Here is a 16,699-nt window from a genome sequence, read left to right as displayed (position 1 = left end):
TGCATAAAGTTTTTTTTTTGTGTGTGCAGTTTTTCATTACTGAAACAATCATTCTGCTCATGACATAAAACTTAACTGCTTCTCTAACATTCAAGTGGGTTACAGTCACAACAGAAGTGTTCGGAGTCATTCATTTATTTTCATTTTTACCAAATAAAAAGTTCAACACACAACATGCATTCATCAAAACCATACAGTGTTTTAATGGCAACGTTGGAGAGTGGTCCAAAAAGACATCATATATACATATGAACCATACCATACACAAACAATCTGAACATTAACATTAGAAGAACAAAAAAAGAAAAACACCACCAAATGAACCTTGAAGCAAGCGTGCATAAAACCTACAACAGTAAAAAACTACTGGGGTCAAAGCAGTATGGACAGGATAAATTTAAAACCAGGACTGGCTAGGCAAACCAGTTACTCTCCTTCCCTTTCTGGCTAAAGTTGCTTGGCTCACTGAGCTTTTCTCTGTGAAATAATGCCCATCACATACATTAGTGTTCAAGCACGTTCACTTTAACTTTTTTGTTTATGAGTTCTGCAGGAGCATATCATTGTTTCGTTAGGGTAACGGTTGGGAGTACGTCATTGTTTCGTTAGGGTAACGGTTGGGAGTACATCATTGTTTCGTTAGGGTAATGGTTGGGAGTATGTCATTGTTTCGTTAGGGTAACGGTTGGGAGTACATAATTGTTTCGTTAGGGTAACGGTTGGGAGTATGTCATTGTATCGTTAGGGTAACGGTTGGGAGTATGTCATTGTATCGTTAGGGTAACGGTTGGGAGTATGTCATTGTATCGTTAGGGTAACGGTTGGGAGTATGTCATTGTTTCGTTAGGGTAACGGTTGGGAGTACATAATTGTTTCGTTACGGTAACGGTTGGGAGTACATAATTGTTTCGTTAGGGTAACGGTTGGGAGTACATCATTGTTTCGTTAGGGTAACGGTTGGGAGTATGTCATTGTTTCGTTAGGGTAACGGTTGGGAGTATGTCATTGTTTTGTTAGGGTAACGGTTGGGAGTACATAATTGTTTCGTTAGGGTAACGGTTGGGAGTATGTCATTGTTTCGTTAGGGTAACGGTTGGGAGTACATAATTGTTTCTTTAGGGTAACGTTTGGGAGTATATCATTGTTTCGTTAGGGTAATGGTTGGGAGTACGTCATTGTTTCATTAGGGTAATGTTTGGGAGTACATCATTGTTTCGTTAGGGTAACGGTTGGGAGTATATCATTGTTTTGTTAGGGTAACGGTTGGGAGTATGTCATTGTTTCGTTAGGGTAACGGTTGGGAGTACATAATTGTTTCGTTAGGGTAACGGTTGGGAGTATGTCATTGTATCGTTAGGGTAACGGTTGGGAGTACATAATTGTTTCTTTAGGGTAACGTTTGGGAGTATATCATTGTTTTGTTAGGGTAATGGTTGGGAGTACGTCATTGTTTCATTAGGGTAATGTTTGGGAGTACATCATTGTTTCGTTAGGGTAACGGTTGGGAGTATATCATTGTTTTGTTAGGGTAACAGTTGGGAGTATATCATTGTTTCATTAAGGTAATGGTTGGGAGTATATCATTGTTTCGTTAGGGTAACGGTTGGGAGTATGTCTGAGAAAAACCAATGAAAACCAACATCAGAAACAAAATTACCAGTAAGAGAAATTAAGCAAAATGCATTCTCAATTTTAAATTATCTACAAAGTCAAAAAAAAAAAAAGAGAAATGATTCAGACTGAAATTGTGTCCTTTGCATTTTCAGAATGAAATGTGCTCTTGGTGGGTGTGTGTGTGTGTGTGTTGCGGAGAGACAATCAGGTGCTGCTGGCTGCTGTAAACACAGGTCCCGTGTGGACACTGTCTCCTGCAACTTCCCCCATGGCCTGCAGGGCCACCGTGGCAGCCATGGCCTTGGCGTGCTTCTTGTTGGGGCTGGCCGTCTGGGGCTGGTAATCACATCCGTTCACCATCACCTGTGGGCGGGCGCAGAGGGGAGGGGCAGACGCATGAGTGGCGGCTGGATCACTGGGGACCATCGAATGGGATGATTGATAATGTCCGAAACCCAAGCGAGCACGTCGTGTGTGTGGTGCTCGCTTAGGAAACGCACTACCTCGGAGTAATAAAGTTCACACGGCCGGCGAGCGCTCGAGAATACCCAGACTCATACCACATAGTACCAGGATTAAATTGGATTACGTGGTGATTTCATTACTAAAAAGTAATGAAACATTATGATTCGTGAGCAGGTAATACTTCACATTAGCTCAGTAAGGTGCAGCATTCATGCTCAGAATGTCAGTGTCCTAAGAAACACTGGTGTCGTCATCCGCCCGGAAACAGAACGGACACTGAATCAGGAGCATGTGAATGAAAAACTAATTGAACCAGGAAACAAATGATATCCAGCACTTTGAGTTATGCATGTATGAAAGATGCTATGCAAATATTATTATGCAAATATTATTATTATCATTATTATTAAACAGGTTCAAGTTGAACACAATTTAGTGAACAGGTCTGCCAACCATGGACAACCAAAACGACAGGTGATGAGTTTAGCCATCGCTGATGTGTGTGTAGACTGTGCTGTCAGACTGGGTGTGTGTGTGTGGTATGGGATCCTCAGATCCTTACAAACAGCAAGCCGGACTCTTCCAGTTCCACTGGTCCAGTGCATATTGCTTGAGCCATAGAGTGTCATTAATGTACCTTCTTTCGATTAAATACTGTTCATTTGACCAAGTTCCTTCATGAGAACGTCTCTCTCACACACACTTCTGCTGACCTTAAACAGAAAGTTCTTGCGGTGGTCAGGGCCGCTGTGAAGCACCATGACGAATTCTGGCTGGGGCCACTTCTTCTTATTACACAGCTCCATCAGTGCAGAGACCGGGTGCTTCCCTGGAACAGAGCATTTCAGACGCAGAAGACCAGACAGGCAGTGAGTGGCCACATTTCTAACATACGCCCACCTTCATAACAGCCTAGCAGCCCTTCACCAGATACTCCCTGTCCAAATGGAGCGTTCTAGACCCAGGGGCACATTCACACGCACTGTTCATCAGCCTTTACTCCATTCACCGCTAGTCACAATCTGACCAGAGAGCATTTTCTAGTTAACATTTGGGCTGTGGACCATTCACAGCACACCGTTAACACGAACGTGCAAGACTGTATGTGTTGAACTGGTATGTGTGTGGTATTGGGGTGGGGTGTGGGTGTGTAGGATATTCCATGCTGGGCTGAAAGTGATCTGTCTGCCAAAAATATCTAACCACGGCCATGTGGTCAGAATCAAGCAGGCCAACACATGACCTATAGACTGTATAGTCAAATAGTGTGTGACTGGTGTGTGCACCCAATACCCACACACACACACACCAAACACTTAATATCCACAACTTTGTACACATACATTTCCTGTTCGCACATATTTTTTTAGGGTACATACTTTATTTCCTTGAGATGTACTTTCGAAACGATCGGTTCAACTGAGAGATTCATGTCAGGTTTTATTAACTACATCAAACTGTCAGTGGGTGAGATGTCCACATGTGTACTCAGTGGCTGAAGTCGAAAGCTCGGTGGATACAACTCACGCCGACCGTTAAGTTACTTGGTCACCACTGCAGACAGAACACCCAGGATCACTGTGACCATGGCAACGTTCTGGCTGTAGTGAGGCGTGTGCTGCTCGTGTCCTGGCACACTCGGGTGTTGCCATGGTATCAAGGGCACAAAGGCACAGGCTCTAAAAGTAGCCCCAGGTGTACACCCACACATGACAACTGCCCCATCAGAATAGCATAAAAGATATTACATCAATTTCTGTAACCTTCCGGGCCGTTAAAAGACTCCTGAAGCACTGGAAATATGATATCAAGAATTAAAACTAAAATAAATCTGTCTCTTGATTTTAAATAATATATAATGAGCACAAAGCAGTTACCATGACTCACCTACCAAAAGAAGAGTCTGGCAACACACACACGCACACACACACAAGCACACACACACAAGCACGCACACGCGCACACACACGCGCGCGCGCACACACGCGCGCGCGCACACACGCGCGCGCGCACACACGCGCGCGCACACACACACGCGCGCACACACACACGCGCGCACACACAAACACACACACACAAACCCACCTAGAAGGTCCTTCATCACCACTAGGTTGCCAGATTTCTGGGTCTTCTCCCCCTCAGCTACCAGTCCTGTACAGGCAGACGGAAGCACAAACATGTGAGCTGCTGAGGTCAGAGTGCTGGTGCAAGTGTGTGCTGGTGCGAGCGTGTGATGGTGCGAGTGTGTGCTGGTGCGAGTGTGTGCTGGCGCGAGTGTGTGCTGGCGCGAGTGTGTGCTGGCGCGAGTGTGTGCTGGCGCGAGTGTGTGCTGGCGCGAGTGTGTGATGGCGCGAGTGTGTGATGGCGCGAGTGTGTGATGGCGCGAGTGGGGGGGCAGTCATGGCCTAGTGGTTAGGTAACTGGTCTTGTGACCGGAGGGTCGTGGGTTCGATTCCCAGACCTGAGGCCATGACTGAGATGCCCCTGAGCCCCTTAACCCTCAATTGCTCACTTGTATAAAAATGGGATAAAAATGTAAGTCGCTCTGGATAAGGGCGTCTGCCAAATGCCATAAATGTAAATGTAAATGAGTGTGTGCTGGCGTGTGCGTGTGCTGGCATGTGTGAGGGGGCGTGTGCTGGCATGTGTGAGGGGGCGTGTGCTGGCGTGTGTGAGGGGGCGTGTGCTGGCATGCGTGTGTGAGGGGGCGTGTGCTGGCGTGCGTGAGGGGGCGTGTGCGTGTGCTGGCGTGCGTGTGCTGGCGTTTGTGAGGGGGCGTGTGCGTGTGCTGGCGTGCGTGTGCTGGTGTTTGTGAGGGGGCGTGTGCGTGTGCTGGCGTGCGTGTGCTGGCGTTTGTGAGGGGGCGTGTGCGTGTGCTGGCGTGCGTGTGCTGGCGTGTGTGAGGGGGCGTGTGCTGTTGTGCGTGTGCTGGCGTGTGCTGGGGGGCGTGTGCCTTTTGTGTGTGAGGGGGCGTGTGTATGTGCCGGCGTGTGTGTGTGCTGGTGTGCGTGTGCTGGTGTGCGTGTGTGCTGGCGTGCGTGTGTGCTGGCGTGCGTGTGTGCTGGCGTGCGTGTGTGCTGGCGTGCGTGTGTGCTGGCGTGCGTGTGTGCTGGCGTGCGTGTGTGCTGGCGTGCGTGTGTGCTGGCGTGCGTGTGTGCTGGCGTGCGTGTGCTGGCGTGTGTGAGGGGGCGTGTGCTGGTGTGTGTGTGCTGGCGTGTGTGCTGGTGTGCGTGTGCTGGCGTGCGTGTGCTGGCGTGTGTGTGCTGGCGTGTGTGAGGGGGCGTGTGCTGGTGTGCGTGTGCTGGCGTGTGTGCTGGTGTGCGTGTGCTGGCGTGTGTGAGGGGGCGTGTGCTGGTGTGCGTGTGCTGGCGTGTGTGCTGGTGTGCGTGTGCTGGTGTGCGTGTGCTGGCGTGTGTGTGCTGGCGTGTGTGAGGGGGCGTGTGCTGGCGTGCGTGTGCTGGCGTGCGTGTGCTGGCGTGTGTGTGCTGTTGTGCGTGTGCTGGCGTGTGTGAGGGGGCATGTGCTGTTGTGCGTGTGCTGGCGTGTGTGAGGGGGCGTGTGCTGGTGTGCGTGTGCTGGCGTGTGTGAGGGGGCGTGTGCTGGCGTGCGTGTGCTGGCGTGTGTGAGGGGGCGTGTGCTGGTGTGCGTGTGCTGGCGTGCGTGTGCTGGCGTGTGTGAGGGGGCGTGTGCTGGCTGCGTGTGCGTGTGCTGGTGTGCGTGTGCTGGCGTGTGCTGGGGTGCGTGTGCTGGCGTGCGTGTGCTGGGGTGCGTGTGCTGGTGTGTGTGGCGTGCTTGTGCTGGCGTGCGTGGGGTGCGTGTGCTGGCGTGCGTGTGCTGGCGTGCGTGTGCTGGCGTGCGTGTGCTGGCATGTGTGGGGTGCGTGTGCTGGCGTGCGTGTGCTGGTGTGCGTGTGCTGGTGTGCGTGTGCTGGCGTCCTCACCCTTGCGGTCGGTTTTGAAGTCGATGACGATGGGCTCCACCGTGCCCTCCCTGTGCTTCCCCAGCCCCTCCCCCACACGCCAGCCCATCTTCCTCATCAGCAGCTCCCCCATCCCCCCGGAGACGGGCGCCGCCCGCAGGAACTGGTCCTGAACCGACCCGGGGGTGGGCCGCAGAGATGGACGAAGAGGGGGAGAGAGACAGAGAGAGACGAAAGAGTGGAGAGAGAAGGCAGACAGGCAGAGTGAGACAATAAGAGACCACGCAGCAACACTGGGGCTGACAGCAGGAGCAGGCTAACAGCTCCATATACACACCGCTAACACGTTTAGCTATACTAACACCTTCTGGCTACCTTCTGGAGATCATCTAGATTCTTAAGCATCAGGTATATTCATTTTTAACTATTTTGGGTAAAATCAATAATAGCATAGCATAATAATAGCATTGTTTAGTCCAACGGACTAAACAAGAGGCAATAATTTGAAATGCTACAAAAACGAGATATGTATCTAAATGGCTGCATTGTCCTTGACAGGGCCATCCATACCACCCTTGACAAGGTGACAGCACCCTCACAGTTCTGTCGAAACGCGCACAAAAGACACGGCAGGAATGTTTTCATCAGCGCGAACACAAAAGTCCGATATGAAGAGAAGTAAGGGAGCGTGATGACATACGTACCTAGGCCCACGTCACCGGCCTGAGCATCTGACGTGAACAGAAGGGGCCTGACAGTGCCCATGGCAACAAGGCTGCTACAAGGACTGACCCTGCAACAAGTTTCCATACAGAGGGGTGAGAGTTCACAGGTCAGACTGTGAACCCCCACCCCTCGTCCCGTTTCGTGCCAAACACCCCCCCCTCCCCCACCCCAGCCCCCACACTCCCGTCAGCAGGGAAAAACTTTGGAACACTGTACCTGCAAATGAATGCCAGTGGTTACTGAAACCCAAAAACGAAATAAAATAAAACAAATAAAAAAAGACTTGTAGTGTCTCTGTGTTCTTATGGACCTTTTAGCATGGCAAGTTTCACTTTAAAGGTTAACAAACTTTCACTCGCTAATTTGCATTCTGGTCACCATGGGAAAAGCCCGCGGGTGTTGTGGGGAATGACCGCCGCAGGCATCTTATAACAGGGGGGAGAATGTGGATTTGGGGCCCGGGGCTGGAGAGGCAGACAGCAACTCCGCTCTCAGGCTGTGGGGTAACTGACCCGGCTGACCCTGACAGAGGTGCCCGGCCGCTCAGATGGGCAGCATGACGGCACGTCGCCGCCATTTATTTAGCTCAGGAGAACTCTATAAAAGAGACGTGGGATCACCGAGGGCAAATATCAGGGTTGCGTTACACAATAGCCACAATCAGAAGCCTTGGAAGCAGTGACCTAAAATAAGACCCAGCAGATGTAGCAAGGGCAGGCACGTCGCTGCTTCTGTGGTAATACACAGATCAACTTAAATTAACTCTGATTGTAAAAATTTTTTAAGTGTTTTAGGTGGAATAAAATAACTTTTAATAACACTAGAAAAGGTGGTATTGGCCTTTGACCAATCCTGGGATTTCTTTAGTCTGCTTCAGCGTCGTTCTTTTTACCCAGTTTGAGTTTCCGGGCTCATTTGGAGAGGAGGGTGCCAGGGGACCTTCCTTCGTCTTCCTCCCCCGCCTCTCTCAAAGAAGACTAAGAGGACTACAACCAAACCCTGAGGGGTGGAGCCTCTCCTGTAATAGACCTGCTACAACACAATGTCCCAAAATAAAAGTCTTCAAAAATCATACACCGCTATGTCTTTGCTGAAAAGGTGCACCCACTCTACAACAGAAACCCAATGGGTCAATAATTCAATAATAAATTGTATTAGTATTTATTAGTTTTGTAATGATTGCATGGGATGAATGGAAGGATGTCGTCCTTATTTACTAGTGCCAAGCAAACTCTGAAATATGACAAATATAACCAACGCTGATCACAAGCAGGGTTTTACCGCCAACCAGCGTATACCCCCTACTGTTCCAAATTAGGAACTTTTAATGTGATTCACTCGGTATGTTTGCCTTTTGTAATTGTGTTTATCTTGACAATGTATTTCGTTTTGAGCATATTGACAGAGCTCCATCGATTTCTATTGCCCCTAATACAAACAGAAACAAAGGTAAATAGTTAATGTTGGTTTGGTCTCTGCTAAATGGGAAACCATAATTTAAACAGGAGTGTTACATTTTTTTTAATGCCCCAGCGTTAAAAGGTTATTGGTTGATGAATGTGTATTTTTGAATGTGTCATTTTAATCACTGGTTTTATGTGTTAACTTTGCCACTGCATTTTACCAAGCTATAGTGGACTTCTGAAAAGTAGAGAGATTCCTGACGCCAGTGTGCATTCGAAATAGACAAAGTCCAAACAAGTGATCCCATCTGTCTGCTGAACTCTGACGCAGGCCTGATTCCTGTAAACTCAAACCGTAAGTAAAAAGTTCCAGACCACTCACCCCCCCCCCCCCCCCGCCCCCAGTTGTTTCCCTGGTTACTTAGACGTCATCCAATCAAAATGCCAGCAAGGAACAACAATGACTGAGCCTCAAGTCTTAGACAATCTTCAAATATGAGGTGGGTACAGCAAATCGGCAAAGACAAAACAGATGGCGATATTCACGCATCTTTGGTAAGACGCATGAATGGCGGAATGTTATTTAATTCTCCACGATGCCTGACGTTTACGTGGAGGTTCGTACATGTTAAGGTTTTATTAGCAGACGCCCAACTGAAGCTGCTAATATTAGTAAGGATCAAAGTCGTTATTTTTGGCTATGATAAACATCTTATTACACATTTTACATCTCTGTGTCTAACCTGTGGCAGACACATTTAAACAAAGCGCACAAAATGTCAACAGCAGTATGTAACCAGTGTCCCAGTTAAGGGTACGTTACCTTCTTGATCCAAGCCTGCGGGCCGCTGTTGGACAACTCTTCAGAGGAGAGCACCTGAGCGCCTGTGGAGCCGGTGAAGAGGCCCGGTATGGTGTTGGACTGGGCCCAAGCGTCCACCTGTTAACACACACCACACACTCACTTCAAATGAGAAGGTCAAAGAATACTTCAATGGCACAACAACCTAGTTGTATTGTGGAACACCTAGCAGAAATTCCTGCTCCTAGATGTTTAGGACATACATTTTATAAATTAGTCTTTGAAAATGGGCATTAGTTGATCTTTGCTGTCTTTTATGTCTTTTAAATGGGGTGATGCTGCTTATATGTTTTAAGTCCATATTGGCTATTTTTTGTTTTGTTTTATTCCCTTTGGAACATATTGTTTGTGTATTTTGTGTGTAATGTGTGTTTAAATTTTGGACTGTTTTTTATACTGTACTGATTGTTATTTATTGTAAAGCACTTTGTAGCTTGTCTTGGAAAGATGCTGTATAAATAAACATTTACTTTCATATTTATTTATTTATTGTATTGTATGTACAACTTTATGTAACTATTTATGTAAATTTTTTTATGAATGCTTCAAAAGACTTCAAAAGAAACAAGTAAAAATAAGGGAAAAGTGCTTGTTTAAAACGAGCCAACACCATGACTTGGCGTTAGCACGAAGCGCCTGCCGCACCTGCTCCTGAGCACGGTTCAGCATGCACATGGCACTGATGTCGAAGGGGTTCTCCGCCAGCCTCTTCTGCGCCGTTGCCCGTTCGCTCACCGCCACCGTGATGTCCACCGGCTGAAGACGCAGAGCAACACGCGTTAAAGCTCACGCGAATAACTAGCGGCGTCCGATGCTGCCCGCGCGGAGGGGCGGAGAGCGGCGCGAGCCAAACCTGCGCGGGTGCCTCGGGAAAGACGCTGTCGTTCCCCTTGCCGTGGTCTTCGGGCCCCGGCGCCCCCGCCTTGTCCGTCTTTTTGTCCACCGCCACCCACTCCCCGTACGCTCCGTCTCCCTCCTTCTTGCGGTGCTGAGAACCTGAAGACACTGGGAACTCCTTGGCGAAGGCGGCCTCTGACCTCACCGCCGGCTTCGCCGAGGGGTTCTGAAGAAGGGGGAGGGGCATGGCGGCACAGGAGGGGGGAGGGGGGGGGGAGGGGGTTACTGCAAAATTAGGGAAAGACAGAAATGTATTCAATTTATGAATGGTTGAAGGCCGACGGTTTGCAAAGCACAAATTTACTATTGACCTCGCTTAAACAGACGCATACAGCAACAATCTCCAACATTCCATCTTCAACCATTCATGAAACTGGGTACACTTCTATTTCACAGTCTCAAACACTACACAAAATGGTTCAGCAGCCTGTAAAATAATTGTATCTGATGTGCCGGACATTAAAGCCATCGATATCCATCCACACAGACGCGTTGAGGCGCTCGAGGGAGACACCTACACTGAGACTGAAGGTGATGCCCTTATTCTCCTTAAGGGCAGAACCTCCAAAAGGCCTCTCGTCGTCCTCATCGTCCGACACATACGGCTTCGCAATAGCCATCTCCTCCTTGCTCTCTGCGATCTTCTTGCACTTCTGAAGAGGAGAGAAAGATATATTTCAGCATGATCCTTTCAGTAAATATATAGCTAATATCACTTGACGGAAGGTGGGTGGGTTTGGGGTGGTTGGGGGGGTAGTAGAAGCATTTCCTCGCCTCCCTCAGCACTTACTTCCGTTAGTTCTTTGATACTGTAGCTGTTGGCCTGCTTCGTGACTTTCCTCTTTGCTTCCTCGATGGAGGCCAGATTTGGGGCGGCTGAGGGCGGAGGCTTGTTGGTGATGGTGGGCAGGGGGGGCAGTTGTGGCACGCTCGCCAGGGCCCCCATGTTGGACAGGGCGGCGGTCATGGTGGCGGCCGTCATGCTAGCCATAGCAGCGTTCATGGTCATGTTGGCCATCCCTTGCACACCCATAACGGGCAGGGGCAAGGGCAGGGGCAGGGGCAGGGGCAAAGGTGCGGGATTCGGGGCCGGCAAAGGTAGCTGAAGGATGGCTTTGGGCCTAAGGCTCTCTGGAATAGGCATCCCAGCTTTAGCACACATGGCTGCAGCGTTAGCCTTGGCGATTTCCAGCAGCTGGTCTTTATCTGTGAGGAGAAGGGCGGAGTGACGTCAAACAAAGTCCAAGCAATCGCACGGTCAACGGCTGTAAACGACCTCTGAATCCACCAAGCTGTTTGTGCTACTACACGGTCCGATTTTCAGTACCTCAACATTTATTTTAGAAACAGTACACAAGGTTTTGAGGTAGTATATTGTCAGTGCTTATGTATCAATAGTAGCATTACATACTTTCAATTAAAATGCTATAATGTATATCTGAGTAATAATTTTGCACTAAGTAAAATTGTCTGTGCTTTACATTTATAAAACCCCCTTACATGAAGCACAGATGTGGAAGAGGGCAGGCTTAATGTAATGCTACAAATGTTCACAATTGTGTTACAAATGCTATTTTAGCAGCCCATTATTTCCTTGTGTTGAGCTTCTGAAAGTTATATTACTTGACAATATTAACCAAATTGTAGAATAACAATTTAGTACACTGAGACAGTGGAATTAAACTCTTAAGCAAAATTGTAATCATGTCAAAATTAAACCATCAAACAGGCAGATCACTTTCCAGGTCGTCAACTGGTTTCATAAAATACCTCTGCCACTAAAAATGACTAGTGGTGTCAATTCCAGGTTCAGAGATTAAAAGTCCTCACCAGGATTTTGCTCAAGCTTGCCAGATTTTCTAATTAGCAATCCAGGTAAAATTAGTGGAATCAACACAATCCAGGAAGCCTGAGCAAAATCCTGGTGAGGACTTTTAATTTGTGAACCTGGAATTGACACCTCTAAAAATTACATGGACCAGTTTTTCAAAGCCAGTCTGTTTATTCAGAAATGAAGGTGATTCAAAACTGAAAGGGTCAGTTGCCAGGTAATGACAACTGAATCAACACCGTTTACAACAGGAGGAGACACACCTTCACACTACGCATGGGTGACCACACACAAAGCCAAGTTAAAGGGATAGTGATTTATAGCCCGGTTTATAATGCATAAATGATGTTGACTTTAAGGTTAGGATGAGCGATAATGTCTCACCAAGATCGGTAAGGCGTGGTGGTGTCTTGCTGGTGCTACGGCGTGTTCGAGATGGTGATCTTTTCTTCCTCAAGATGACTACAGGTGAATGGCTTGGTTCTCGTTTCCACCGATCCCTCTGACTGAACATTCGGTTCCTGAAACCACCCCTTCTTCTGCGAGAACCAGACCTTGATCTTCTTGATCTAGAGCGAGACCTACGTCTGGATCTCGACCGTCTACTTCTGTCAGACGTCCTAGACCTCTTCTTTCGGCCCGGTGAATGTGATTTGGACTTCTTCTTTTTTGGTGACTTTGAACGTCTAGTTCGTGTTCTAGATTTAGATCTTTTCCTTTGCACTGGAGACTTCTTGCTGTCCCGGGAGGATGATCTGGACTTCCTTCGTTTACAAGATCTAGATCTTGATCTCTTGTTCGAGGGTGATTTTGAGGGCCTTTGATGGACTGGCGATATGGATTTTGATCTCGACTTGGAATGTTGCCGCTTAATTATTTGGGCGTCTTTCAACTCTATACTGGTAGTTTCTTCTTTCTTTTCAGTGTTAACAAAATCGTCCACATCTTTAGCATTATCTGCAGAAATGCTCTTCACATGCAAAGGCCCCTCTGGTGTAGTGCACTCTACAGAAGGCTTGGTCTCAGGGGGGATAGTAACAGCAGCAGAAGAGGTGTCATTCAAGAAAGGAACCGGTCGCCATGATCCAGTAAGACCCTTAACCTGGTCATCGATGTTGGCGTCTTTGGCAACATTCTCGGAAGAAAGCTCAGATACCTCAGTCACCGCTTGATCTCCGTTTTTGGCTCCATTTTCTGTTAAACTAAGAGTTTGGATTTCAGGGCTTCCTCCGTCATTCTTTGTTTCAGGAACATTATCCTTCTCTTTGGTCTCACTTGCAGTCTGAGGATCTTTCGAAAAAGACCTCGATTTTGACTGGGACCTAGATGTGGAATGTCTTGCCCGCCTCTGAGACCTAGATCTAGAACGCCTGGAAAGGTGGCCTGAGGGAGACCTAGACTTTGATCGAGATCTTCTATTCTTTCTTAAGATTACAATAGATCTCGATCTAGTTCGTCTAGACCTCGACCTGGATCGTGAATGTCTGCCTTTTCGGCTTGAATACGATCGAGACCGCCTGTTTCGTCTTTGTGACCTTGACCGTGACCTCGATCTGCTTCTCCGTTTCTGCTGTGGCGACTTCCTTCTGGGACTTTTCCTTGAACGACATGCTGACTTTGATCTTCGGGATCTTCTGGGTGATCGAGATCTGGATCTATGTCCTGACTTTCTCTTTACTGACCTGGAACGCGAACGCTGTCTTAAAGTCTTCTCCTGTTGGCTTGGTTTAGAGTCAATGGAACTTATTTTCCTTTCATTGCCTCCTTCTGTTTCTGTGTTCTTCTCTACAGTGGCTTCAACCTTAGGAATAATGTCAGGTAAACCTTGAGGTTTCTCAGCATTACTTCCATCACAAAGGTCAGATTTGGCCAGCACGTCCCCAGTTGAGGATTTGGGAATCTCGCTCAAAGGTTTAATTTCAAGCTCGGTTTCTGATTCGGAGGCAGAAGAGCTCCCAGACCGCGATCCTGACTTTCTTTGTTTCTCTCCATCTTTGTGCTTTTTCTTTTTCTTCTTCTTCTTCTTTTTCTTTACACTGAAAAACCATGTAAAATCAGGTCAAATCAATTTTTATTAACACTTGGTGCTATTTTTCAAATTTAAATATCTTTGAAAAAAAACATCAAACACTAAAAACTCTGTAGGACATTCAAACTCTTAGAATCTGAATTCAAGGGGTTCTTGTTTTACACAATTAGATACCTTGGTATTTTCCTAACAGTTTAAAATGCAAAGTGCACGTAATCTGTATGGAACATGGTTTAAGTTGTTTAACTACTTTTTAAGGAACCAATATGTCGAAGTGAACCTATCAGATGTAGTTAGGACTACATCAGACCTATCAGACATAGCTAGGACTACATCAGACCTATCAGACGTAGCTAGGACTGCATCAAACCTATCAGACGTAGCTGGGACTGCATCAGACCTATCAGACGTAGCTAGGACTGCGTCAGACCTATCAGACGTAGCTAGGACTACATCAGACCTATCAAACGTAGCTAGGACTGCATCAGACCTATCAAACGTAGCTAGGACTGCATCAGACCAATCAAACGTAGCTAGGACTGCATCAGACCAATCAAACGTAGCTAGGACTGCATCAGACCTTGCTTGATTCTCTCCACCCGACTCAGACTCCGAGCTGCTCCCTTTTTCCTCCTTCCGTTTTTTCTTCTTCTTTTTGCTTTTGTGTTTTTTGTGCTTTTTCGCTTTCTTGTGTTTGATAATAATTTCCTCTTTGCTATTGTTGTCTTGGGAGTTAGAATTTGTGACTTTATCTAAAGGGAGAACACAAAGATGAGGCATTTTAGACAAGAGTTTCTGTATTGAACAGTTATCTGAAAGCACGGGCTAATGGTTACTCACCCATGTTTATGGCTGTTGTTTCAGCAGGCTGCATCTCCTTGTTTACTACTGTTGCTTGGTCAGCGTGCAGCTCTCCATCATTGGAATCTGCCAGACTTTTATGACTGAAATAGGAAAATAAAAAGTTTGTTAGAGCAGCACAACATATATATTCATTAAAAGAACAATATTAGCCTCTGCAATGAATGATCATTTTCAACAAATAATGTCAGTATCCAATAGTATCCGATAAAGCCAATATCACACAGCCCAAATAGAAATGTTAAACTGTGGCTCCTCCTCTTGGACGGATCAACAGAATTATAAAGTTTTATATGAGGCAGTTCAGAGTTCAGAGTTCTTTTTTTATTTTAAATTAAAGCATTTTAGGCAGTAAACATGTAAGCTGTCCACTGAACCTCTGTCAATATATATAGTATTATATTAATTACAAATTAATTACATACATTGAATGAATGTATATATTAATAATATATAAATACATATACTGGTTAAAAAACATTTACATATTCAGAATATTCATGTAATCTAATCGGAAAAATGTGTGTAATGTTATTCATCCATTAGTAATGTTTTAGATGTTAGGCTAATAAGTGGCATTTAAAGAACGTTACAATAAAATATCCGATTGTCCCTCCCAACCCTGGACATAATGAAATGTGATCAAATTAATTAGGGCACATGTGATGTGATGCATGGTCCTGAAACTTTGGCCATGTAAGGAGACTGGACCAAGGAGATCCCAACACGGATTACCAAGAGACTTTACAGGACTCCTTAGGATTAGGCCTAATCCACGACGAGGAAACTAGCTCTCAAATGTTTAATCAAGAGATTTTAACCGATTAAAAAAGGATGAAGGAAAAAAATAAGAGTTACTGAAACACCTGTTTAGTTTAAAACAGGATGCAGCAGATCCAGCAGGCTGCGTTAAACCCAAACAGGCCGGGACGGTCGTTAACGCCGAGGGGGTTTAGTGAGAGACCATCAATTAACATGAATCTTGAACTGAGCCGTTCGGGTTTGTATTTTTGGTGGGGGCTTCGTGTTCATCGGTAATCTCAGCCTGGCTACCACCAGCGCGGCTCTCTAGCGGCTCTGTTGGGTTGGGATGGACTCGACCTGGTATCTCGGTACCAACTGATTAATTTAATTTTTCGCCCACAAAGTTGTGCAGCGAGCGAGTTCACCAACTCGGGGGCTAACGTGCTAACACGCTAAAGCTAACCACGCTAGCGCTTTTAACGGTTTAGCTCGCCGGCTAACGTGCTAACATGCTAAAGCTAACACGCTAGCGCTTTTAACGGTTTAGCTCGCCGGCTAACTGACTCGTTTGAGAGCAGCCGGTCGTGGTCAGTGGTGTGGAAATAAAGGTGACACGCACGGTACGCAGCTACACCGTGAACACGTAAAAGTAATCAAATACCTATTGTCCTGGCTCTCGTCCTCGATCTCTTTTATTTTATTCATTACAAAATCTCTAAAAATCTGCTCAATGTTGGTCGCCATCACACTCTTCAGTCTGCAGCGACCCGATATCCCACAATCCCCCTTAACAACAACAACTGGGGCTGAGGTGCGCGCGCGCGCGCAGTCGAGGTGGGAGCGCGCAGTCGGGGCCGCGCGCGCAGTCGAGGTGGGAGCGCGCAGTCGGTGCCGCGCGCGCACTCGGTGGATAATCTTTTTTGATTGTATCACCAAACTCGTATGTGAGCGTCTTATGTACGTTGTGCTATGCGTCTATTTCGCTCGTTAATTACAATAATTTAAAAGGCATTTAACCCAAAAATACTACATGTCGGGCGTTGAATCGATTGTTGATTAGTTTTATTTGTCTTTAAATTTGTGCCATTTAACCAATTACAAAAATATGTTTTAGCTGTTTGGTGTAGAGGCCTATTTCTATACTTATTTCTGATTATCTCTTTGAGTGGTCCTACAGTGAACTGTTGAGCAGCTCAGGACAGTAGAAGGTGTCTAATTGTTTCTGCAAACAGGAGAAGTATCTATATTTTAGTCCAGTTTTAACACTTTTACAAATTTAAACTGACATCCGCATGCTAAACCGAATGATTTCTTGCTTGATCTTTCTTACTTTTAATACTTTTAATCT

The 16,699-nt window shown here is 46.6% G+C and overlaps 1 protein-coding gene across 4 annotated transcripts; it reads right to left on the bottom strand.

Moving 5' to 3' along the window:
- Nucleotides 1-179: 179 nt before the first annotated feature.
- Nucleotides 180-16,162, bottom strand: sonb (SON DNA and RNA binding protein b). 4 transcript variants are annotated; one of them, XM_076983338.1, is made up of 13 exons: nt 16,013-16,162; nt 14,587-14,690; nt 14,327-14,498; nt 12,102-13,753; nt 10,677-11,092; nt 10,405-10,539; nt 9,843-10,052; nt 9,635-9,745; nt 8,951-9,067; nt 6,020-6,167; nt 4,165-4,230; nt 2,793-2,908; nt 180-1,977 (listed from the first exon to the last, which is right to left on the bottom strand). In XM_076983338.1, exons 1-13 carry the CDS (start codon nt 16,093-16,095, stop codon nt 1,819-1,821), a joined length of 3,489 nt encoding a protein of 1,162 aa, XP_076839453.1. In that variant the 5' UTR covers nt 16,096-16,162; the 3' UTR covers nt 180-1,818. The 4 variants fall into 4 exon arrangements, 2 of the variants coding, with proteins under 2 accessions (XP_076839453.1, XP_076839454.1); XR_013122661.1 differs by lacking the exons at nt 180-1,977; nt 2,793-2,908; nt 4,165-4,230 and adding an exon at nt 6,703-6,791 and having other exon boundaries at nt 6,039-6,167; XR_013122660.1 differs by lacking the exons at nt 180-1,977; nt 2,793-2,908; nt 4,165-4,230 and having other exon boundaries at nt 6,131-6,791; nt 7,617-9,067.
- Nucleotides 16,163-16,699: the final 537 nt, after the last annotated feature.

This window comes from Brachyhypopomus gauderio, chromosome 20, assembly GCF_052324685.1.
Source record: "Brachyhypopomus gauderio isolate BG-103 chromosome 20, BGAUD_0.2, whole genome shotgun sequence".
In the NCBI taxonomy this organism is placed as follows: Eukaryota; Metazoa; Chordata; class Actinopteri; order Gymnotiformes; family Hypopomidae; genus Brachyhypopomus; species Brachyhypopomus gauderio.
The sequence above is the reverse complement of the archived record's forward strand: the minus strand, read 5'-3'. Positions and strand labels throughout refer to the sequence as shown.

Bases quoted from the DNA above. Each gene is read 5' to 3' on its own strand.
- sonb (XM_076983338.1), bottom strand. From the start codon at position 16,095: ATGGCGACCAACATTGAGCAGATTTTTAGAGATTTTGTAATGAATAAA. The intron at 14,691-16,012 runs GTATTTGATTAC...TTCCTATTTCAG, and splicing joins GACGAGAGCCAGGACAATAG to TCATAAAAGTCTGGCAGATT. The intron at 2,909-4,164 runs GTGGGTTTGTGT...GCTCTGTTCCAG, and splicing joins GGTGATGAAGGACCTTCTAG to GGAAGCACCCGGTCTCTGCA.